This window comes from Leptodactylus fuscus, chromosome 1 (genome assembly GCF_031893055.1).
Source record: "Leptodactylus fuscus isolate aLepFus1 chromosome 1, aLepFus1.hap2, whole genome shotgun sequence".
Taxonomy (NCBI): Eukaryota; Metazoa; Chordata; class Amphibia; order Anura; family Leptodactylidae; genus Leptodactylus; species Leptodactylus fuscus.
In genome coordinates, this window is record NC_134265.1 from 358,835,979 (window position 1) to 358,857,369 (window position 21,391).

Sequence of the window (21,391 nt, forward strand, 5' to 3'; positions counted from 1 at the left end):
ACCTGGTTTGGACAGTAAGATGAGACTGAGCCAGAACCATAGTTAGGATGGGCTAAACCAGCTGAAGACCTGAACCTCCAGAATCAGAAAGATGTTGTGGTAGAATTTGGTTATGAATAGAGATAAGCTAATCAATTCTAAAGAAGTGGAATTCGATACACATTTCAGGAAATATTTGATTTGCCATGAATCCGTATTTCCATACGCTTTGATGCATTGAATTGCATTTTTTTCATAAAATTGCTGCTGCAAATGTTAGAGAAAGTGGCAAGGAACTCTGGGAACTGGGGGTTCACCAATAATGTCATGCATGCAGCTAATTAGCAGCCAGCCCTGTGATGTAACAGCCCTATAAACAATATTGGCCATTTTAGTTAGTCCATGTTGTTCTTATTGCAGAGAAAGACATCAGCAGGTGTTTAGGGAAAGTGATAGAAAAACGGATAGAAGATCAGGAAAGGAGGATTACAAATGTAGGAAAAGTATAGGGAGGAAATAAAGAAGAATTTTGGGTGGTTGCAACATCAATAACCAAAAGAATCTTAATACACATTGCAGATCTCACTGCCGCTAAACTGCTGCTCATTACTGATACCTGTGTGTTAAAGGTGGAACACAACAAGCCTTTTACAGTGCAGTACAGCAAAAAAAACAGTGAATTATCATCCACTAATATCTGCACTAATCTGTTCTCATCCCTTTTTCAAGGCATTTATTGCATGGGGCTTATTCACTGTTCTTTCAAAACATATCATTACAGGTCTTTATTACTACTGTGCCAAAGAAAATGGAATTCTTATCCAGTTATCTCTGCAGTCATCTGTTCTAGCACTTACATAAAGGTGTTTATTAGTTGTGAAACAAATTAGGGACTTTTTTTTAAAATGTAGATTGTGAGCCCCACATACAGCTAACAATGTACATTTTTCCCCTATCAGTATGTCTTTTTGGAATATGGGTTGGAAATCCATGCAAACATGGGGAGAACATACAAACTCCTTGCAGATGGTTTTTTACCCTTGGCGGGATAAGAATACCAGGACTCCAGCGCTGCAAGGCTACAGTGCTAACCACTGAGCCACCGTGTGGCCCCCAAATTAGGGACATTTTCGCTATTTTGTTCCCAGTATAAAATTGCAGGCCATTTCTCAATAAAGTTTTGGCAAAAAATCAATAATTCTTAGCCACTAATCTCCACAGTTACATGTTATTCTCTCGCTTATATAAAGGTGTTTATTAGAGAAGAGCGAACAGTAAAATATTTGATGTTTGTTATTCGTTTCGAATAGCCGCTCAATTTTCGACTATTTGATCGAATATCGAACCCCATTATAGTATATGGGAGAAAATGCTTCGCTACAGGGGATCTCACCATTTGAATCAGGAGGGTCACCAAGTCCACTATCACACCCCAGGAAATGATGCCAACACCCTGGAAAGCAACTGGGACAGCAGGGGAAGAATGTCTGGAGGCATCAAGTACCTTTATTATTATTATTTTTATTTATTTTTTTTTATGTAGATTGTGAGCCCCACATAGAGCTCACAATGTACATTTTTCCCTATCAGTATGTCTTTGGAATATGGGATGGAAATCCATGCAAACACCGGGAGAACATACAAACTCCTTGCAGATGGTTTTATGCCCTTGGTGGGATTTGAACACCAGGACTCCAGCGCTGCAAGGCTGCAGCGCTAACCACTGAGCCACCGTGTGGCCCCCAAGTACCTTTATTATGTCGGGATCCCTGTCAGCTTGCGATATGCTGGAGCTGACTTTTTCGCATAGGAATGCATTGACCAGCGTTGATTGGCCAGTGTACGGGATTTGGCCAATCAACGCTGGTTCTGCCTGAGGAGGCGGAGCCTAAATAGGTCCACAGCAGTTTCCATTCTGGTCCAATTTTAGACTCCGCCTCCTCAGGCAGAACCAGCGTTGATTGGCCAAATCCTGTACACTGGCCAATCAACGCTGGTCAATGCATTTCTATAGCTAGATATAGCAGAGCTGGCCGTGCGGTTAGCCTGGCTACTCCGGACAGATGAAAGAGCTCTGCACTACACCCAACCATCCCTCCAGCTACTCCTCCTGTACTAACACAACTAGCTCAGCTTTGTAGTACTTACACGCTGATCTGGGCTATTCCTTAGTAATACTAACACGCTCAGCTGGCCTATTACACTAAGGAATAGGCAAGCTGAGCTAGTCGTGTTAGTACAGGAGGAGTAGCTGGAGGGATGGTTGGGTGTAGTGCAGAGCTCTTTCATCTCCGGTGTCTGGAGCAGTCGGGCTAACTGCACGGACTCTGCTATGTCTCACTAAGGAAATGCATTGACCAGCGTTGATTGGCCAGTGTACGGGCATTCGGCCAATCAACGCTGGCCAATGCATTCCTATGGGAAAAAGTCAGCTTGCGCATATCACAAGCTGACAGGGATCCCGACAAGATAGAGCCCCAAAGAGCTGAGTGAGTGACATTCCCCCAAAAATGAAAGGTTATCCCTAGCTAACCCTGCCTGTAGATCTGTCCCTGTCTCACAGTCATATAGTTCACAGTCTCAAATTAGTCGAATGGTAAATCCACCATTCGTCTAAATTGGAGGTTATCTTTTTCCAGCCGCCAATTCCTTTTTCCGATTTTTTTTTCACTGCCTACGTTGTCGTATTTCCTGTCCCACTTCCCCTGCGCTATTATTGGTGCAAAAAACGCGCCAGGGAAAGTGGGAGGGGAATCAAATTTTTAGTGAGTTTGCCACCTGGTGTTCGCTCATCTCTAGAGTTTATTAGTGGGGAAACAAAAAAGGGGCATATTAGCCCATTGTTTGTAGGGTTTACAATTACCGGCCATTTCTCAATTCAGTAGTGCTAAAAATCAATAACTCTTAGTCACTAATCTCTGCAGTTATTGGTTATTCTAACGCTTAATTAAAGATGTTTATTAGTTTATTAGATTGACCATCAATCCAACATTTATAGACTGATTGTCTCAGTCATCCACTTCATCCCAGGTCATATCAGACACCCCCAGTCAAGAGTCGGAGGGTTCATCAGACAGAACCCTTAGTTGGAATGGCCCAGGAGCAAGCCCTGTGCCCTCATGTGTCCTGAACCTGCGTTAGTCCTTTTCTACTCCCTCAGCCAGAAAAATATTCTGTGCTGTGGGCTCAGAGCCATTATACAATGAGGACACAGATACAGGACAGTCAGCAGCTAGTGCCCAGCCAAGATCTGGAGGAGACATCCACTGCTTCCTCAAGTAGTGATAAGAAGAGTGGCATGGGAGCTGGTGTTGTGATCAGTCAGGCTACTTGCTGAGAGACCATTGAGGAAGACATCAGTGACCTGCTGACAGTAGTGGATGACCATATAGCTGATCATAATTGGAAGCCATGTGATGAAATGGCTTCATTATCATCTGGAGAAGAAAGTGGCAGCTTGCCCATGAGCCAATGGTGGAGTCAGCAGGGTGGTAGCAGTGGGAGGTGTGAGCCAAATGTACTCGGGGTAGACTGCCTGCTTCGCTGGAGCCTACCTACCCGCAAGTCATCGAATCAGCAAATCGATCAGGGAAACTATATCAAATCTATATCATCTATATCACGCTGCTGCCACCTTCCCACTCTGTCACTGGACACTGTATGGCCTCCTAAGGCTGTTGCTACCTCTACGTTATTTCTTATTTCACTTTGCTATTCTGTGGCCCACTCATGCTGCTGCAATCTTCACATTCTGCCACTGAATCACTCTATGACCTCTTCACACTGCTGCAATCTCTGTCACTGGGCAGTGTGTGGCCTTCCCATTGCTGCTGCCACCTCCTCTCTCTGCCTCTGGGTCACTGTATGGCCTCCTCATTTTGCTGCCACCTCCCTACTCTTCAACTTGGTCACTGTATGGCCTCCTAAGACTGCTGCAACCAGGGCTGGCTCCAGTTTTTTGTGGGCCATCAGATGTCTTTCCTTTTTAACTGAAATCTTCATTCGAAAAGTCAGGCTTACAAGGCTTACAGGCATTTTTTGTCTGGTGATTTTAGACAGAAACTGGGTAAATGTGAACCCAGTCTAAGATAGAATTCTAGAACATCTAGTTTAGCAAATCTGCCTCGTTCCTTTGTTCTTAATTATAACAATTATACAACACAAAAGGGAAAGTGTAAAATAAATCAATGCAATGGACACTTACATACATGGTTTAATATACTATATCTTGTTTCTCTGCAAAATATTTTTTTTGGAATTCAAATTTGACTTTAAAAACAGTACATATATTTTTGGAAGAAATATACAACCAAGAATGCCAGAACATGAGGTCAATATTGCGAATATCTCCACGGCCACCATGTATTTCCCTCTGGTGCTCAGATAAGCCGGGATCATGGCCATCCAGAAACTACAGAACAGCAGCATGCTGAAGGTGATGTACTTGGCCTCATTAAAACTGTCCGGTAATGTCCTCACCATGAAAGCCAGAAGAAAGCTGACAGCGGCCAGGAGCCCCATATAACCCAACATGGAGTAGAACCAGAGATCTGAGCCCTCATTACACTGAATGATGATCTTCCCAGGATAAGAGTGATGGTCAAATTCTACATAAGGAGGAGACACCGACAACCAAATAACACAAATGAGGACTTGTACAGAAGAACACACCAAGATCACAGAATATGACATATTGATGGAGGTCCATTTTACCCAGATATTTCCAGGTTTGGAGGCTTTGAAGGCAATACAGACTGTGATAGTCTTAGACAGTAGAGAAGAGACACCAATGGAAAAAAAGATCCCAAATGATGTTTGTCTCAGTAAGCAGGTTATGGCCACCGGACGACCAAGGAAGAAGAAGACACAAAGGAAGCTGAGTAAGATGGAGACCAGGAGGATGAAGCTCACAGTCTGGTTATTGGCTTTAACAATTGGAGTGTCCCAGTTATAAATGAAAGTTATTAATATAAACAATGTTATAATAGAAAGGAATACAACTATTCCTAAGAATATTGAAGATATAATATCTTTTTCATAACATAGAAACTCGTAGGTCTTGGGGATACATTTCACTTTCTTCTCATCAGGCCACTCTACTTGAGGACATCTATGACAGATTTCACTATCTAATAAAGTGAAGTCAAATCAAAATATTTTCAAACAATTAATTAATAATATTATTTACATAAAAAGTTATTAAGCTGAAATGTTCATTAAAGTAACAACACATGCTACACATACTACTCTCTGATAACAGCTGATCAGTTTGGGGTCCTGGGTGTTAGACCCTTGATAATCTAATGGTAGGTCATCAAGTTGAATAACTCTGAGACCATGTTTGGCTGGACAACCAATTCTCCTACTGACCTCACTTCATTTGCCTTGCGTTTCTGAATGACCAGGTGCAACCAGGTGTATATTTGTCTTAAATGTGTGATGTAACATAGGTGATTTAAGATTAGGGAATTTAGAAGGTAGCTATTGGGGTAAATACATGATTATATCTTCACTAGGGTTGAGCTGATCTTGACTTTTCAGGATCGATTTTGAAATCCGATTTCCCATCATTTTTCATTCGAACCCGATCTCGATCCCAATTCCGATCCCAATGCAAGTCAATGGGATTTTTTTACTAATCGGAGATCGGATTTTAAAAACAATCCTATTCACTATACAGCATGGAATCTAATAATTGAACGCTTTAATTGTTAGAATCCACGCTGTGTAGTGATTTTTTTAAATCACTAAGAAGCCAAAGGAATTTTTTGTAATCCTCTGGCTACTTAGTCCCCCCTGGTGTGCACTTACCTGCAGAGATGGCTGGTCCGGTGCCCAGTGTTCTTGTTCTTCTTCGCCTCGCTGCCCCCTGCCTTCCAGGTTAGGAGAGTGTGGGCGGGTACTGGGAGGGGAGACGTCAAGTCTCCCCGCTCTGTACCCGCCCACACTCTCCTAAGCCACAAGCCCCGCCTTCTTCCTAGCTCTTTAACACTAATCTGGGAGGCGTGGGCAGCGAGGCAGAGAAGAACGAGAACACCGGGCACCGGACCAGCCATCTCTGCAGCTAAATAGCTACTAGAGATGTTAGCTAGTCTCCCATTAGAATGAATGAACGCAATCGGCGCGCAAGGGGTTAAGGCTGTGTGTCGACTGCTTCCATTTATTCCTATGGAACCGCAGTGGAGCCTTTACACTGAGTATACACACCGCTCAGAATGAGCGGAGCGTATACTCAGTATGAAGGCTAACATTGTTAGCGTTTCCCACAATGCTTGGCCAGTAGCAAAGCATTGTGGGAAATAATCACTGATCTCGATCCCACCTAAAAAGATCGTGTTCGGAATTCTGATCGCGATCATGAAATTTTCTCAATCGCTGATCGGAATCTGATCTTTTCCAAACACGATCACTCAACCCTAATCTTCACTGGTTTTCAGATGGTTATGGTCACAGTGTTTTCTCTTGTAAACCAGTACATCTACTTCCAAGTTGTTGTGTATGTCAACATACAAATGAGGTCTTTGGTGCAATGAGGGTGTTGCCACAATCCTATTTGGAATAATGGCAACACCTTTGTTACTCCAAAGAGACTATTTGCATATGACAAAAAGAACAATGTCTCAGCAATGGAGGCAACAAGGTGAAATACTCTTTCACTCAGGTGATTCTACCTTATCTATGTGTAGGACTGGGTTGCCAATATGGGCTATGGCGATAACACTCCCTTTAAGGGTAAATAATGCACTGCACAAGGACAGCAATAAGCTTAAAAAAGACTGTACAGAAACAACTACTTGCACGAGATGCTTATGCTACTGATGTAAAGAATATCTGATGCAAAGAATATATTTACCTGTTATATTGGACACTTCCCCCTCAGAACACGGGACACAGTTATAGCAACAGATGGGATTTCCTCCATTAAAAGCTTTTCTGTATCCCGGAGAACACGGCTCATTACAGCGAGACTGCGGCCTCTAATATATTAGGTGAAATATAGTTAGTGTAACGAACCTTAGAAAATTGTGATAAGTTAATAATAAGTGACATTTTGTATATGCTATAGAATGTGACTTAGTGTTCTGGGTAAGATTTTCATGACTTTTGTTTTGCTTTATTGGTTATATAGATTTGCCCTCCATCACCTTTCCTCTTGGCTGGACTTATCCAGATATATGTGGAAGCATCACGGTCTCCTGTGTCACCGCCCTATGGCAGGAGGTGGGAATTGCAGCCTTACAAGGCCTTCGTTAGCTGATTGTGATTTTCTGTTGAAATGGTTGAATAGGAACTCGTATAGATTAACCAAACTGGAGCGCAGGCTGAAGTCTATGGGAACTCTCTAGAGCAAAAAGCACACTCGATAACATTAAATGGATTTCCACACTTAGCTTAGTTTGAATTTCTTTTTAGTTATAAGGAACTTTTCATAAATGAATAGTGCTGGTCAATGTAAGAAACTCTGTGATCTGATTAAGGTGATCTGTTTCCTTCACCACTCATTAAGTTGTTCTCCTGCTCCTTATCTTCAATCGTATAGTTGTTTACATAAAATTCTGTCTCTGTATCCAGTCTCACACATAGACCTCTATGGAGAAGGGATGGGGTGGAATGGAGGGCTGCTGACAGCTGGTTACATTGATTTATGGCTTCACTCTGTGCACCTCTAGCCTCCTTTCTACAGCCTAGCTGCATTAAAAGGTCACAAAATACCCGAGTTCAGCAACAGCACTTATTTGTGTGTGTTCAATCTTATCGACCTCTTCATAGACTAATACATAGAAAGTAACTTAGTCTGAAAATCTTTTTAGACCCCCGAGCATAATGATCGGGGGCCCAGGAGAGGTAAGGGAACATAACAAACACTGTTAATTACCTCTCCACGATCCATGCAGGCCTCAGGCCTACGGTAGTTGTCTGACGTCACATGATCCCGGGCTGCGTCCCGGGTCATGTGATGTCCAACGTCATTAAAGAAGGAAGAGAGCGGCGGCCGACAGCATAGGAGTCGGGGGACAGGTAAGCCACAGTGTTTTTTTATGTTTTTATTCCCCGGGTCTCCGATTATTATTCTCTGGGGTCTGTAAAGACCCCAAAGTATAATAATTGTTTATGGGTGTCCACAGTGGGACATAATACTGTGTGCAGGGGCCACTATGGGACAATACTGTGTGCAGGGGCCATTATGGGGGATAATACTGTGTACAGGGGCCACTATGGGGGATAATACTGTGTGCAGGGGCCACTATGGGGGATAATACTGTGTGCAGGGGCCACTATGGGATATAATACTGTGTGGAGGGGCCACTATGGGGGATAATACTGTGTGCAGGGGCCACTATGGGACATAATACTGTGTGCAGGGGCCACTATGGGGATAATATTGTGTGCAGGGGCCACTATGGGGGATAATACTGTGTGCAGGGGCCACTATGGGACATAATACTGTGTGCAGGGGCCACTATGGGGGATAATAGTGTGTGCAGGGGACACTATGGGGGATAATACTGTGTGAAGGGGCCACTAAGAGACATAATAGAGCGCACAGGAATGGGGAGGAGGTAGTAGTGGTAGCAGTAACAGCCTGTTTCCGTACAGGCCCAAAGCAGTAACAGGCTATTACTACTAGCACAGGCTTCGGGCCTATATAGTACTGCTAAAACAGGCTTTGGATATACATGCTATATGGTAACGTGACATCTGGACATTACCATACAGGCCAGAAGTCAGCTAGGATTAACATCGGATCCTGGAGAGGTGAGTAACACTGTTTATTATGTTCCCTCACCTCCCCTGGGGCTCCTATTATTATACTCGGGGCTCTGAAAAGCCCCCTGAGTATAATAATAGTGGTAGTAGAATTGCGGCCCGGGCCTGGGCCTATTCACTACCGCCCTCCGTGGCCTATAGTACAAGGGGAAGCGGGGGCGGCAGTGAACAGGCCCAGGGAGGTTGGTACATAGGCCACAACCTGCTGGGGATACTCCAGCAGGTAGCAGCCTATCATAAAACAAAAAAAAAAAGTTAATTTACTTACCGACCTCGCACTGCTCCCGCTGCCGCCTCCACCCGGTAGTAAGATGTCTGCGTCTCAGCGTAGGCGGTGTGACAATGTCACGTGCGCTGAGATACAGAGGTCTAAACCAGCTCAGGAGAGCAGCAGCTCTCCTACATTAGTGTAGGGGAAAAAAGTAAAAAAACAAAACAAAAACTCACAACAAAAACCATTGGAAACAATGGACAAAAAGTTGAGTTATAAGCAAAGGTTTATATGACATGTTAAAAGTCATGTTACACTTGGCTTCATCTGTACGTCTGTCATTACAAAGTTAGATTGGCAACTGGGTGGAGTCAGACAGTACAAGTAGACCAGCTCCTTCAGCCATGGCCAGATATACACATGACTGCAGAGAGTGGGCTATATGTATTTATCTGATTGTCATCGGGAACATTACCTACACTCATTTTTGGAAGTGGAAAACTATATAAAACATACTGTATATAAAAAGATAGAGACAGAAAACTTCTTGTTCCTTTTATTTATATAAATATGGGGGTTGGGAGCGTGGAGAAGTGAGGAGACAAAGATGTCTGTGGTGCAAACTTTACAGAGTCGAGTCACAGCTACAAAAAGTGGTCATGGCGGTCCAAAGGGAAGAGACTGGAAATGTGGGAAGACGTCTCCTGTGAGTATTACTGCACAAAATATTACTGCAATGTATTTATTGTAATGTTACCGCTAGCACCCCCCCACACACACACTGCCTGAGGCGGACGACCAAAAGATGAACAACACCCCGGTTGTAGACCGGATCACCATTATCCCTAATTATTCATCTTTTGCCTTCTTAGTACAGTTAATAGTCTTAGTATTTAGGACTATAATTGTGTTTTTTTAAATAAAACCTTTTACTTACAACCATTGTTCACTGGATTTACTTTTTCTCTGCAAGCAGTAAGAACATGTAACGGGGGCTAGAGATAGGAACACAATTCCCCATTATACAAACAATTGTATTGCGAACCTCATCAGTTTCCTAAATATAGACACATATGGGATAGACATCGGTAGACGGAATATCACAATCTATCAGTTTTATAGATAACTGAGAGGTTTTGGTAAGGACCCGGCCGTCGGTGCTCATTGACACCAATAATAATTAGAGATGAGTGAGTAGTACTCGATCGAGTAGGTATTTGATCGAATACTACGGTATTTCAAGTACTCGTACTTGATCAAGTACCACTCTCTGTTCGAATGGAAAAGTTCGATGCAGAACCAGCATTGATTGGCCGAATGCTATACAGTCGGCCAATCAACACTGGTTCTTCTCCTACCTTTAGAAGTCTTCTCCGTGCAGCTTCCCCACGGCATCTTCCGGCTCTGAATTCACTCTGCCTAGGCATCGGACCTGGGCAGAGCCGACTGCGCATGTCAGCTTGTAGTGCGGGCATGCGCAGTCGGCTCTGTCCAGGCCCGATGCCTGGCAGAGTGAATTCAGAGCCGGAAGATGCCGCGGGGACGCTGCACGGAGAAGACTTCTCGGAGGATCCAGCCTGACGCTCACTCGTGAACTTGGTAAGTATAATTTGATCGAACGTTGCCTACCCCTGAAACAAGCATTTTCCCCCCACAGACTATAATGGGATTCGATATTCAATTCGAGTAGTCGAATATTGAGCGGCTACTCGAAACGAATATCGAATATCGAACATTTTACTGTTCGCTCATCTCTAATAATAATGTTAGAGGTAAGTGAAATGTCCTAAAAGAATCTAAAAATGAAGGCAAGGACCTCACATGTAGCATTTTGTGAAATACACATGCCATACCAGAGAGGCAGCGGAAGGGAAATAAGTGGATCAAAAATTGGTGTAGGAAGGAGGGTTTTGAGTTGTTGAAGGCAGGACTGATAATGGTAGGGTTGGATTGCACCTCAATGGGGAGGATAGAACTTTATTGGGAAAGAAGTGGACTCGAAAGTTGGAGGAGTATTGGAAATAGGGACAAGGGGAGGACCATTATACAAGGGGGAGAAGACACTGGAAAAATAATTGGGGTCACAGTGGTGACTGGGCCTAGAAGTTATGGGGTCCCATTGGTTACCCACATCACACTAGGGCTGGATAAATGTCTTTGATCTCTTGTCTGATTTCCTTTGATGGCTGGCAGTGCAATGTACAAGTATTATGGAGCAAGGAGAATGCTGAGGTCCAATCACGAACTTCAGTAATGAACTTGGGTTGCGTGATGTCAGCCAGAGGCTAGACAAGAGTCCCCATGTGGACTCCCCTGAACGGAAGAGATTGTGATATTTTGTGTGGTGAAAAGTCATTTATAGATTTACGATAATGATTAAATAAAAAGCAGTTCATAAACAGAGATGAGCGAACGGCGATCTATCGAATAGCTACTCGATCGGATATCAGGCTGTTCGAGATATTCGATTCCAATCGAATACCATGCGGAAAACGCAGTAAAAATTTGTTTACCCTGGCAATTTTTTTACAGCAATAACTGTGCATGGGAGGTGGGACAGGAACTACGACAACGGAGGCATGGAAGAAAAATCGGAAAAAGTAATTGGCTGGCTAAATCAGGTGACCTCCACTTTATACGAATAGTGGATTTCAGATACGGTTCATATGAGACTGTGAACTAGACAGGGATAGACGTACTGGCAGGGTTAGCTAGGAATTAGATTTATTTAGGTAGAAATCTTACTCAAACAGCTATTTGGGGCTCCACAGTCATGGCCAAAAGTTTTGAGAATGATACAAATATTAATTTTTACAAAGTCTACTGCTCCAGTTTTTCTAATGGCAATTTGCATATACTCCAGAATGTTATAAAGAGTGATCAGCTTAACAGCAATTACTTGCAAAGTCAATATTTGCCTAGAAAATGAACTTTATCCCCCAAAACACATTTCAACATCATTGCAGCCCTGCCTTAAAAGGAGCTAACATCATTTCAGTGATTGCTCCATTAACACAGGTGTGGGTGTTGCTGAGGACAGGGCTGGAGATCAATCTGTCATGATTTAGTAAGAATGACACCACTGGACACTTTAAAAGGAGGCTGGTGCTTGGCATCATTGTTTCTCTTCTGTTAAAGATGGTTATCGCTAAAGAAACGCGTGCAGTCATCATTGCACTGCACAAAAATGGCCTAACAGGGAAGAGTATCGCAGCTAGAAAGATTGCACCTCAGTCAACAATCTATCGCATCATCAAGAACTTCAAGGAGGTTCCATTGTTGGCAAAAAGGCTCCAGGACGCCCAAGAAAGACCAGCAAGCGCCAGGACCATCTCTTAAAAGTGTTTCAGTTGGGGGATTGGGCTACCAGCAGTGCAGAGCTTGCTCAGGAATGGCAGCAGGCAGGTGTGAGTGCATCTGCACGCACTGTGAGGTGGAGACTCTTGGAGCAAGGCCTGGTCTCAAGGAGGGCAGCAAAGAAGCCACTTCTCTCCAGAAAAAACATCAGGGACAGACTGATATTCTGCAAAAGGTACAGGGAGTGGACTGCTGAGGACTGGGGTAAAGTCTTTTTCTCTGATGAATCCCCTTTTCGATTGTTTGGGACATCTGGAAAACAGCTTATTCGGAGAAGACGAGGTGAGCGCTACCACCAGTCTTGTCTCATGCCAACTGTAAAGCATCCTGAAACCATTCATGTGTGGGGTTGCTTCTCAGCCAAGGGAATCGGCTCTCTCACAGTCTTGCCTAAAAACACAGCCATGAATAAAGAATGGTACCAGAATGTCCTCCAAGATCAACTTCTCCCAACCGTCCAAGAGCAGTTTGGCCATCAACAATGCCTTTTCCAGCATGATGGAGCACCTTGCCATAAAGCAAAGGTGATAACTAAATGGCTCAGGGAACAAAACATAGAGATTTTGGGTCCATGGCCTGGAAACTCCCCAGATCTTAATCACATTGAGAACTTGTGGTCAATCATCAAGAGACGGGTGGACAAACAAAAACCTACAAATTCTGACAAAATGCAAGCATTGATTGTGCAAGAATGGACTGCTATCAGTCAGGATTTGGTCCAGAAGTTGATTGAGAGCATGCCAGGGAGAATTGCAGAGGTCCTGAAGAAGAAGGGTCAACACTGCAAATATTGCAACGCTGCATTAACTCATTCTAACTGTCAATATAAGCTTTTATTACTCATAATATGATTGCAATTCTATTTCTGTATGTGATAAAAACATCTGACAAACACACATAACAACCAGAGGGAGCAGATCATGTGAAAATATAATATTTGTGTCATTCTCAAAACTTTTGGCCATGACTGTATATACCTTCCTTGCCAGTCTGAGATATATGCAAGAGTATGGTCAATGCATTCCTATGGGAAAAAGTCAGCTCCCACATATCACAAGCTGCCAGTGATCCCAACTAGCATATGGTGCAGTGCCACGATGTGTTTGCATTGAACTTACTCTCGCATTTAGCTCTAGCTGGCAAGGTCTCATCACTTTCAAACTTCACCTGCAAGGACATCTCGTGGCAGCCCATTATATGCTAGTCGGGATCCCTGGCAGCTTGCGTTTTACGGGAGCTGTCTTTTTCTCATAGGAATGCATTGACAAGCATTGATTGGCCAAATGCCATACAGTGTACAGCATTGGCCAATCAACGCTGGTTCTACCGGAGGCTCGTCTGTGAGGAGGCGGAATCTAAGATCGGTCCACAGCAGTCTCCATTGTGGTCCGATCTCAGGTGTAGCCGAGTTGAGTGCACAGCTCTACTACTTCTCAGATGTAGCAGAGTTGGGGGAATGAGGGTGGATTGAGCCTAGTAGGAGCATAATAGTGCAATGCTGATGGTGCAGGAGGTGTATGAGGAGGAGGAGGAATTGTAGAGGGTGAGCACACACATCAAACTTCATGTTGGGGTGCTTGACACAGGTGGACATGAAAATGATGGGTCTATCCAGTGGCTGTTCATTTTGATCAGCATCTGCCGGTGAGCACTGTCAGCTGACAGCCGGCTGTGCTTATCTGTAATAATGCCACCAGCAGCGCTGAAGACCCTTTCCAAAAGCACGCTGGCGGCAGGACAGGAAAGGACCTCCAATGCCTACAGCGCAAGTTCCAGCCACAAATCCAACTTGGAGACCTGATAAGTATAGGGTAAAGAGGGATCAGAGAGGACAGGGCTGGGTCGGCCAGGAACTCCCGCAACATGCGCCTATACTTGTCCCTCCTGGTGACACTAGGCCCCTCAGTGGCGGTAGTTTGGCGAGTGGGTGCCATTAACATGTCCCAGACCTTAGAGAGTGTGCCCCTGCCGGGTGTGGACTGGATGGCAGTTTGTCGCCTGTTGGAGGAACTCTTCTGTGTGCCGCCAACGAGAGTTGATGGAAACATCTCCATCATATTCTGCACCAGTTGCTTGTGGCAATGACTCATGCGACGGCCCTCCCCTCTACCGGAATAAAATTAGAAACATTCAGTCGTTGCTCTCCAGGATTTTGACAATGGGTTTGTCAGTTGAAAAGCACTCCAACATGTATTCAGCCATGTGTGCCAGAGTGTTACTTGGCATGACTTGGCTGCCCCCACCGGAATGGTCACTCTCCATTTCCTCCTCCTCCATTTCGCCCCAACCGCGCTGCAGCAATGGGATGCACTGATCTTTCCCGCTAGCCTCCTGTGTGACAATGAGATCTGCCACTTCATCATCCTCCTCCTCCTCCTCCCTAAATATATGCTGTGAAGCGGACAGGAGTGTGCCCTGACTATCCTGCTGGGATGGTTCTGCTCCTATGCCCGACTCCTCAGCGTCCAATGCGTTATCCCTGATGGCGATGAGGGATTCTCACATCACACACAGGAGCGGGATTGTGACATTAACGAGTGAATCATCACAGCTGACCCTCATGGTTGACTCCTCAAAGACACGCAAGATCTCGCATAAGTCTGCCATCCATGGCCACTCATGGTGCAGAAACTACGGGAGCTGACTCTGAGGAACCCTTAGGTTTTAGAGATGGTACTCCATCAAGGGTCTCTGCTGCTCACACACTATACTAAACATGTGGCATGTCAAGTCCCAGCCTGTGGGGACGTCACACATTGCTGGAGGCTAGCAGCAGAGCCAAGTGTGCAGCAGGGTTTACATCTCCAGTGTAACAGTGTTGGCTGTGCGCTCAGCTCGGCTGCATCTCCAGTGTAGTCGAGCTGAGCGCATGGCCAGCACTGCTACATCTTGGCATAGGAATGCATTGACCAGCGTTGATTGGCCGAATGCCATATAGAGTACGGCATTCGGGCAATCAACACTGGTTCTGTCGTAGGAGGCGGAGTCTAAGATCGGTCCACAGCAGTCTCCATTCTGGTCCGATCTTAGACTCCGCCTCCTCACAGATGAGCCTCCAGCAGAACCAGCATTGATTGGCCGAATGCTGTACTCTGTATGGCATTCGGGCAATCAACGTTGGTCAATGCATTCCTATGGGAAAAAGTCAGCTCCCGCATATCGCAAGCTGACAGGGATACCGACCAGATAGAGCCCCAAAGAGCTGTGTGAGTAACATTCCCACCTAAATAAAGGTAATCCCTGCACAGTTATTGGTGCAAAAAACGCACCAGGGAAGGTGGGAGGGGAATCAAATTTTTAGTGAGTTTGCCACCTGGTGTTCAACTGGAATTGACCATCTCAAACAGCCTGATATCTGTTGGAACATGTACTCGATGGAACGCTGTTCGCTGATCTCTATGTACTACTATTACTATATGTTACTATGTGAATATTATTATTCACACACCAGTAAGTTCTTCTTACCCAGTGTAATATATAATATAATTGTTCTTACTCTGTCGTTTTTCCATAAAATTTTTTGTAGGTCAATATTGAGCACGTTTTCTTCTCGAGGAGCATCATAGAAGGTGGCTAGATCTATTGTATACATGGATAAACCATATTTCTGATTTTCCAGGAAAACCCAGTTTATTAAATTCCACTTAGATCGCACTTCTCCTCTCTTATTAAAGACAATGATGTCTCCAATATGATCAATATAAGCGACGTTTTCAATATACCGGGATAGCTGTCAAATCGCAATAAAAGGGTCACAAGACATTAAAGGGATATTACAATAATATAAATCATATTCCATATTAAAGTAAGATACAAAATATCACTGCCACCTATTAAAGATTCATTAGAAAAAGTGTATGTTAGTAGAAAAAGCCCAATGAAATCCCTTAGCCTCAGTGCACACAGGATTTTTGGTCCAGAAACTGAGGAAGAGGCCGCCTCAGTTTCTAGACCAAAAAACGGGTAGCCGCGACTGGATGCCTGTGCAGTGTACCAGCACCCAGTCACGTACTCCGCTCCGGATTAGGCCCAATGAATGAGCCTATTTGGGAGGAGGGAGTGTCTTCAGGCGAATTCGCAAGCATGTCCGGAACAAACAGCTCTCGGAAAAAAGAGCTGATTGGCTCCCATTGATTTCCGTATCCGCCTCAAAATCCTGACCAAAATACCATGTGAACTCAGCCTTATCTCTTCCCATTCCTATCTCTATTACTGTTTGAGCATTGTCATCAATGCTCCTGCATTGAACTACAAGAGAAAGAGCGGCCTCCCAAAAATGGCCGTCGGCTGGAATGCGCAGTCGGCTCTACTGGTGTCTCACTGGCTGAGCCAACTGCGCAGGCGTCGGAGGTGACGCAGGAGGAAGACGACAGAGAAGGGGAGGATCCAACCGAAGATAGAGGCGTCGCAGGATCGTGTTCTTGAGCAGCAGTGGGGACACTCCCCATCGCATTTTCAGCGCAGGGGCCCGCCCCCATCGCTGCCAGATAACTAATTTACATACCGGTAAAACCCGGTATTTGTAAGGAACGGTGTGGCAGAGATCCCATCTAAAAGGTAAGAGACGAATAGCCTTTCTAAAGGCTATTCCGATGTCTTATCCACAAAAAAAGAGGTTTTAATGGTAGAATCCCTTTAAGTCTTAAAATGACATTGTATGTTGGTAAAACCCTTTTTATTGTAAACCTTGTAGCATGCAATGTAAAAAACATCACTGTGAGCTTCAGAAGTATCCACACGTATCTAATCTCTAGCTTAAGAACTCTACATTCTCATTAGACATGCTAATGAACGTCTTGATGGGCTTCCATCATCAGCTCACTGAGGGCAAACATTGAAACATTAATAAATACTTTTTTATACTTTATTAAAAGATTTTGGCTCTTTTCTGTGAGATACTGCTCTGTAGGGGTCCTAATAAACCAGGGAGTTGGGAGGAGTGGGGGGGGGGAAGTCACTTCAGTTATACTTATATGTCTGACATTACTACTTGTGGGGTCGTATGAAAGATGAATTGACATAGGAAGCTGCTACTGCTCCCAATCCCATAGAGCATGGCTATATGTTTTATAAGGATCCAAATATCATTATTACAGAGACCCTCCACCTCTGTGAGAGAGTGTTGCTAGAGCCTGTAACCCCATATTCTAGTTGTTTTAATAGTCCAGGAGACAGGGAAATTGTAGTATATTTTGCGGAAGAACAGATACAGTATTACTACAGCATCATCTCTCTGTGGCGAGGAAAATCTTATCTTCCTGTCTCTTGTTGATAACATTATCACTGCCGTGTCACCTATCTCCGAGAGACAAACAGCCCTTGTAACTATGAATACAGTGAGTTATTCATAATAAAGTCTTATTTAGTTATCCCATGGATGTATCCTGTGTGCCAACCAAACACACAGAAGTAACGCTAAGTTTACACCTGGGTTCAGGTTTCCATTTGGGGGGTCCGTTTATGCATCCTCTTAATGGAAAACTAATCCACTTAAAAAAGCGGTTACCCGCAAAAACTCGCAGATCCCATAGACTATAATAGAGTCCTTTGGGTTTTTGCTTGATTTCCACCCAAAAGCTAAGGCCCCATGGGCCGGAAACGCCGCGCTATAACGCTGCAAGAACAACCGCGACGTGAGCGCATCGCGGTTCTTCCCACAGAGCTTTGAACAGAAAGTTCACAGAGTTTACCTCCGTGGATTTTCTGTTGCCATTATATCCACAGGAAAGTCATCGGCGTTTCCGTAGATATAATTGACATGCTGCTATTTCCAAAACCGCACCAGGTCTGGTGTGCCCCAGGTGGTGAAAGGTCCTCTGTAAGTGACTTCTAAACTTGGCTTACTTCTTGTCTTAATCCTCGTGTCCTAGTTCTTCTTAGTACAATTGTGTTTAAAGCATGAGCCAGAATATTCACTGAGGTGTATACGTAGTATAAGTTATTATTCTTGTGCCTCTCTTGCGGTAATTCATATATTTCGGTGCAGTTCACTGCAGAATCGTCTCTGTAGAGCCAGGCAAAAAAATTATTTTTCATTTCACTTTTAGTCAGGCATTTAAAATAGACGTACCATAAATCTTCTATTAGAGGGTCATCAGGGCGGGTTACGGGGTTCACATTTTGAAACATATTAAAATTGGGGATTAGTCTCCGGGGTAACATAAACATCAAACTGCAGTTGATCAAGTTAACAATCTTAAATCCAATATCTATAATATGTAACCAAGACTCGTGAAAGATCAATGTGACATTTCCCATTTCAGTTTCATACAGATCTATGGCATGATTGATGTAATACAGACCGCAGACCACCACAACCTCGGCACGGGATTTTGCTACTTTGGCCAGCCTCATTTTATTCCCATAGTAATCTGAATTTTGTAGTTTTATGATGAAGTCTATACAGATCCCATGCTGGGTCATCAGTTTAGTAAGAACTACTGACTCCACTTCTCCAGTCCCATAGTCTGGTGCTATGATCACAACCCAGTTCCAACCAAAGTATAGGAGACACTTGACAATCGCTGTATGTCGAACCCGGTCATCGGAAGCAATCTGATATAATGTGGGATAGGAGACTCTATCGCTCAGGAGAGGGTCAGCGGGTCCATAGTTGATCTAGACAAACACACAAACATCTTAAGTAGATTCATATCTTCTATTTTACTGTGTAATAAAGGTACCATTGCTTATTTGTGTCTACATGTAGGCAATAGTCACACAACGATTCTAACAAAACATGTAATAAACAGATGAGGCAGTCCATTTTTTATATCCATTTGGCACCTAGGGGGAGCTCAGTTTCACAGATTCCACATTATCTTGAATCTATGAGGTATCCTTGAAAAACGTTCCAAAGTAAGACATTTCCTTTTACAGCCAGGGTTCTTGAGCCGGAGTCCAGTTGAGTCGGAGTTTTGGTATCAGAGTTGGGGATAATTTTGGGTGGAGTAAAAAAAAAAAAAAAAAAAAATGACCAACTCTACGGCTTCAAATAAACAACAAAAGTTACTTTAAATTACACTATGCAATTACCGTATATAAAATGACTGTGAAACACATACACATTAGGTATCCCTGTGTCTGACAGTGCCCGGTCTACGGAATATAGGGGATCTTCAGTGCTCCTGGTCCGTCAGGAAGGGGTTAATAGGAGCACTGCAGATACACTATATTCAGCAAGGCTGAATTCCACATGGGGGGAAAAAAAAACAGTCCTCAAGCTCAGGGAAGGGGCAGACAGACAACCAAAACACTCCTTCCCCAGCAACTACTGCACCCAAAAACCATTTTAATTGTTGAAATTCTCCAGCAGCTGCTGCATCCCCCCCCCCCCCCCCCCCTCGGCTTATACTCGAGTCAATGAGTTTTCCCAGTTTTTTGTGGTAAAATTAGAGGCCTCGGCTTATATTCGGGTCAGCTTATACTCGAGTATATACGGTATCATTATTGTGTAATTAGTTATATCTATATTTTATTGCATATTAGCTTCTTCATTGATTAGAGAGTTGCTTTACAGCTACTGCCTGACTGTTGCTATCAGCCATTTATGGAGTCAAAGTCGGAGTCAGGTTGTGGAAAAAGAAGAGAATCAGAGTTGTTTTTTTTTTTTTCCTAGACCTGGTTAAAATGGACCATTAAAAATGGACACGTAAATAGTTCACTTGAAATCAACCTATTTATTATGTTTGTGTGTGTGGATAAAGCCAATTGTCTTTTGGAAGTTTTGGAGACACGTTAGAGACACAATGGAGAGGACACTCACCTGCGTGAATCTATACAGGCTGAGGAATTGTATCAAGGCACTATTAGGCTGGATTCCCGAGCTGGCCACAAATGCAGCCACTTCACCTCCTTTCGTACACGAGTAATTGGGAACCTCCGTGTCTTTTCCAGACAGCATTCGAATGGCAGATTTTATGGATTTCTTTGGACTTCCGCATGTATCAAATATGTGATAACCAATAGTAGTATTGGGCAGAAGGTCGGGGTTTTTGTTAATCTCATCAACAGCAAAAATGAAAGCCAGTAAGTGCTTATACTGTTCAATCTGAGGACTAAAATAGGAACAATATTATCCTTGTAATAAAATAAGGATCAGAATAAATACAAAAAGCATCATTCACATTATATTACATTTACTGTAGGGACTGAAATGAATCGTAAGCGAGTACAATGCTTGTGTGAATACGAAGGGCTGATTCACATGTTTATATGTATGTCAGGGAATACGCTTTATATACTCATTCTACAAGACTTACTGGCCCAAAGAGGCGGAAATTAACTTGGCATATAGGTTCAATCCATCTAAGCTGTGTTCAGGCAGATAATATCTACCACGTGAAACAGCCCTAAATGTGCAGCTTAACATTCTGCACATACTGACCTTACTCTGAAGACACCTTCACATGCAACAGTAACCCAAAATCAGGAATATTAGAAAAAAAAAAGCAAAAACATAGATAGATAGATAGATAGATAGATAGATAGATAGATAGATAGATAGTAGGGTTGGAAAAGAATGAATCCCAATCAGGTTCTGGTCCTGCCTAAAAAAGATCGGGAATTCCAATACCGATCGTTCAACTTACCTGCACAGAATCACTCCTGGTGCAGCTGCCCATACTTCTCGCTCCTCTTCTTTCTCATTCATGGGCCTTCAGAGTGCTGTGCACGCCTTTGCCTCCCAGGCTAGTGTTAGAGATGCTGGTAGAAGGTGGGACTTGTGGCTTTGGATAGTGTGGGCGGGTACTGGGAGGGGAGATGTGAGTGATGCACGCACATCCCCCCACCCTGTACCCACCCACACTCTCCTAAACCACAACAAGCCCTGCCTACTCCAGTGAATAGGATCGTTTTTAAAATCTGATCTTCAATCATTAAAAATCCCATTGATTTGCATTAGGATCAGAATTGGGAACGGTATCGGATTCGGATGGAAAATGATCGGAAATTGGATTTTAAAAACGATCCTTAAATCTCAAGATCGGATCAACCCTAATAGATAGATACATAGATATGAGATAGATAGATAGATAGATAGATAGATAGATAGAGTGTTGGCCAAAAGTATTG

The 21,391-nt window shown here is 43.7% G+C and overlaps 1 protein-coding gene across 1 annotated transcript; it reads right to left on the bottom strand.

The window, feature by feature from the left end:
- Positions 1 to 4,200: 4,200 nt before the first annotated feature.
- On the bottom strand, positions 4,201 to 20,969 carry LOC142185612 (vomeronasal type-2 receptor 26-like). Its single transcript, XM_075261077.1, has 7 exons — positions 20,908 to 20,969; positions 20,082 to 20,373; positions 18,635 to 18,934; positions 15,813 to 16,046; positions 7,220 to 7,321; positions 6,833 to 6,956; positions 4,201 to 5,108 (listed from the first exon to the last, which is right to left on the bottom strand). Exons 1-7 carry the CDS (start codon positions 20,967 to 20,969, stop codon positions 4,201 to 4,203), a joined length of 2,022 nt encoding a protein of 673 aa, XP_075117178.1.
- Positions 20,970 to 21,391: the final 422 nt, after the last annotated feature.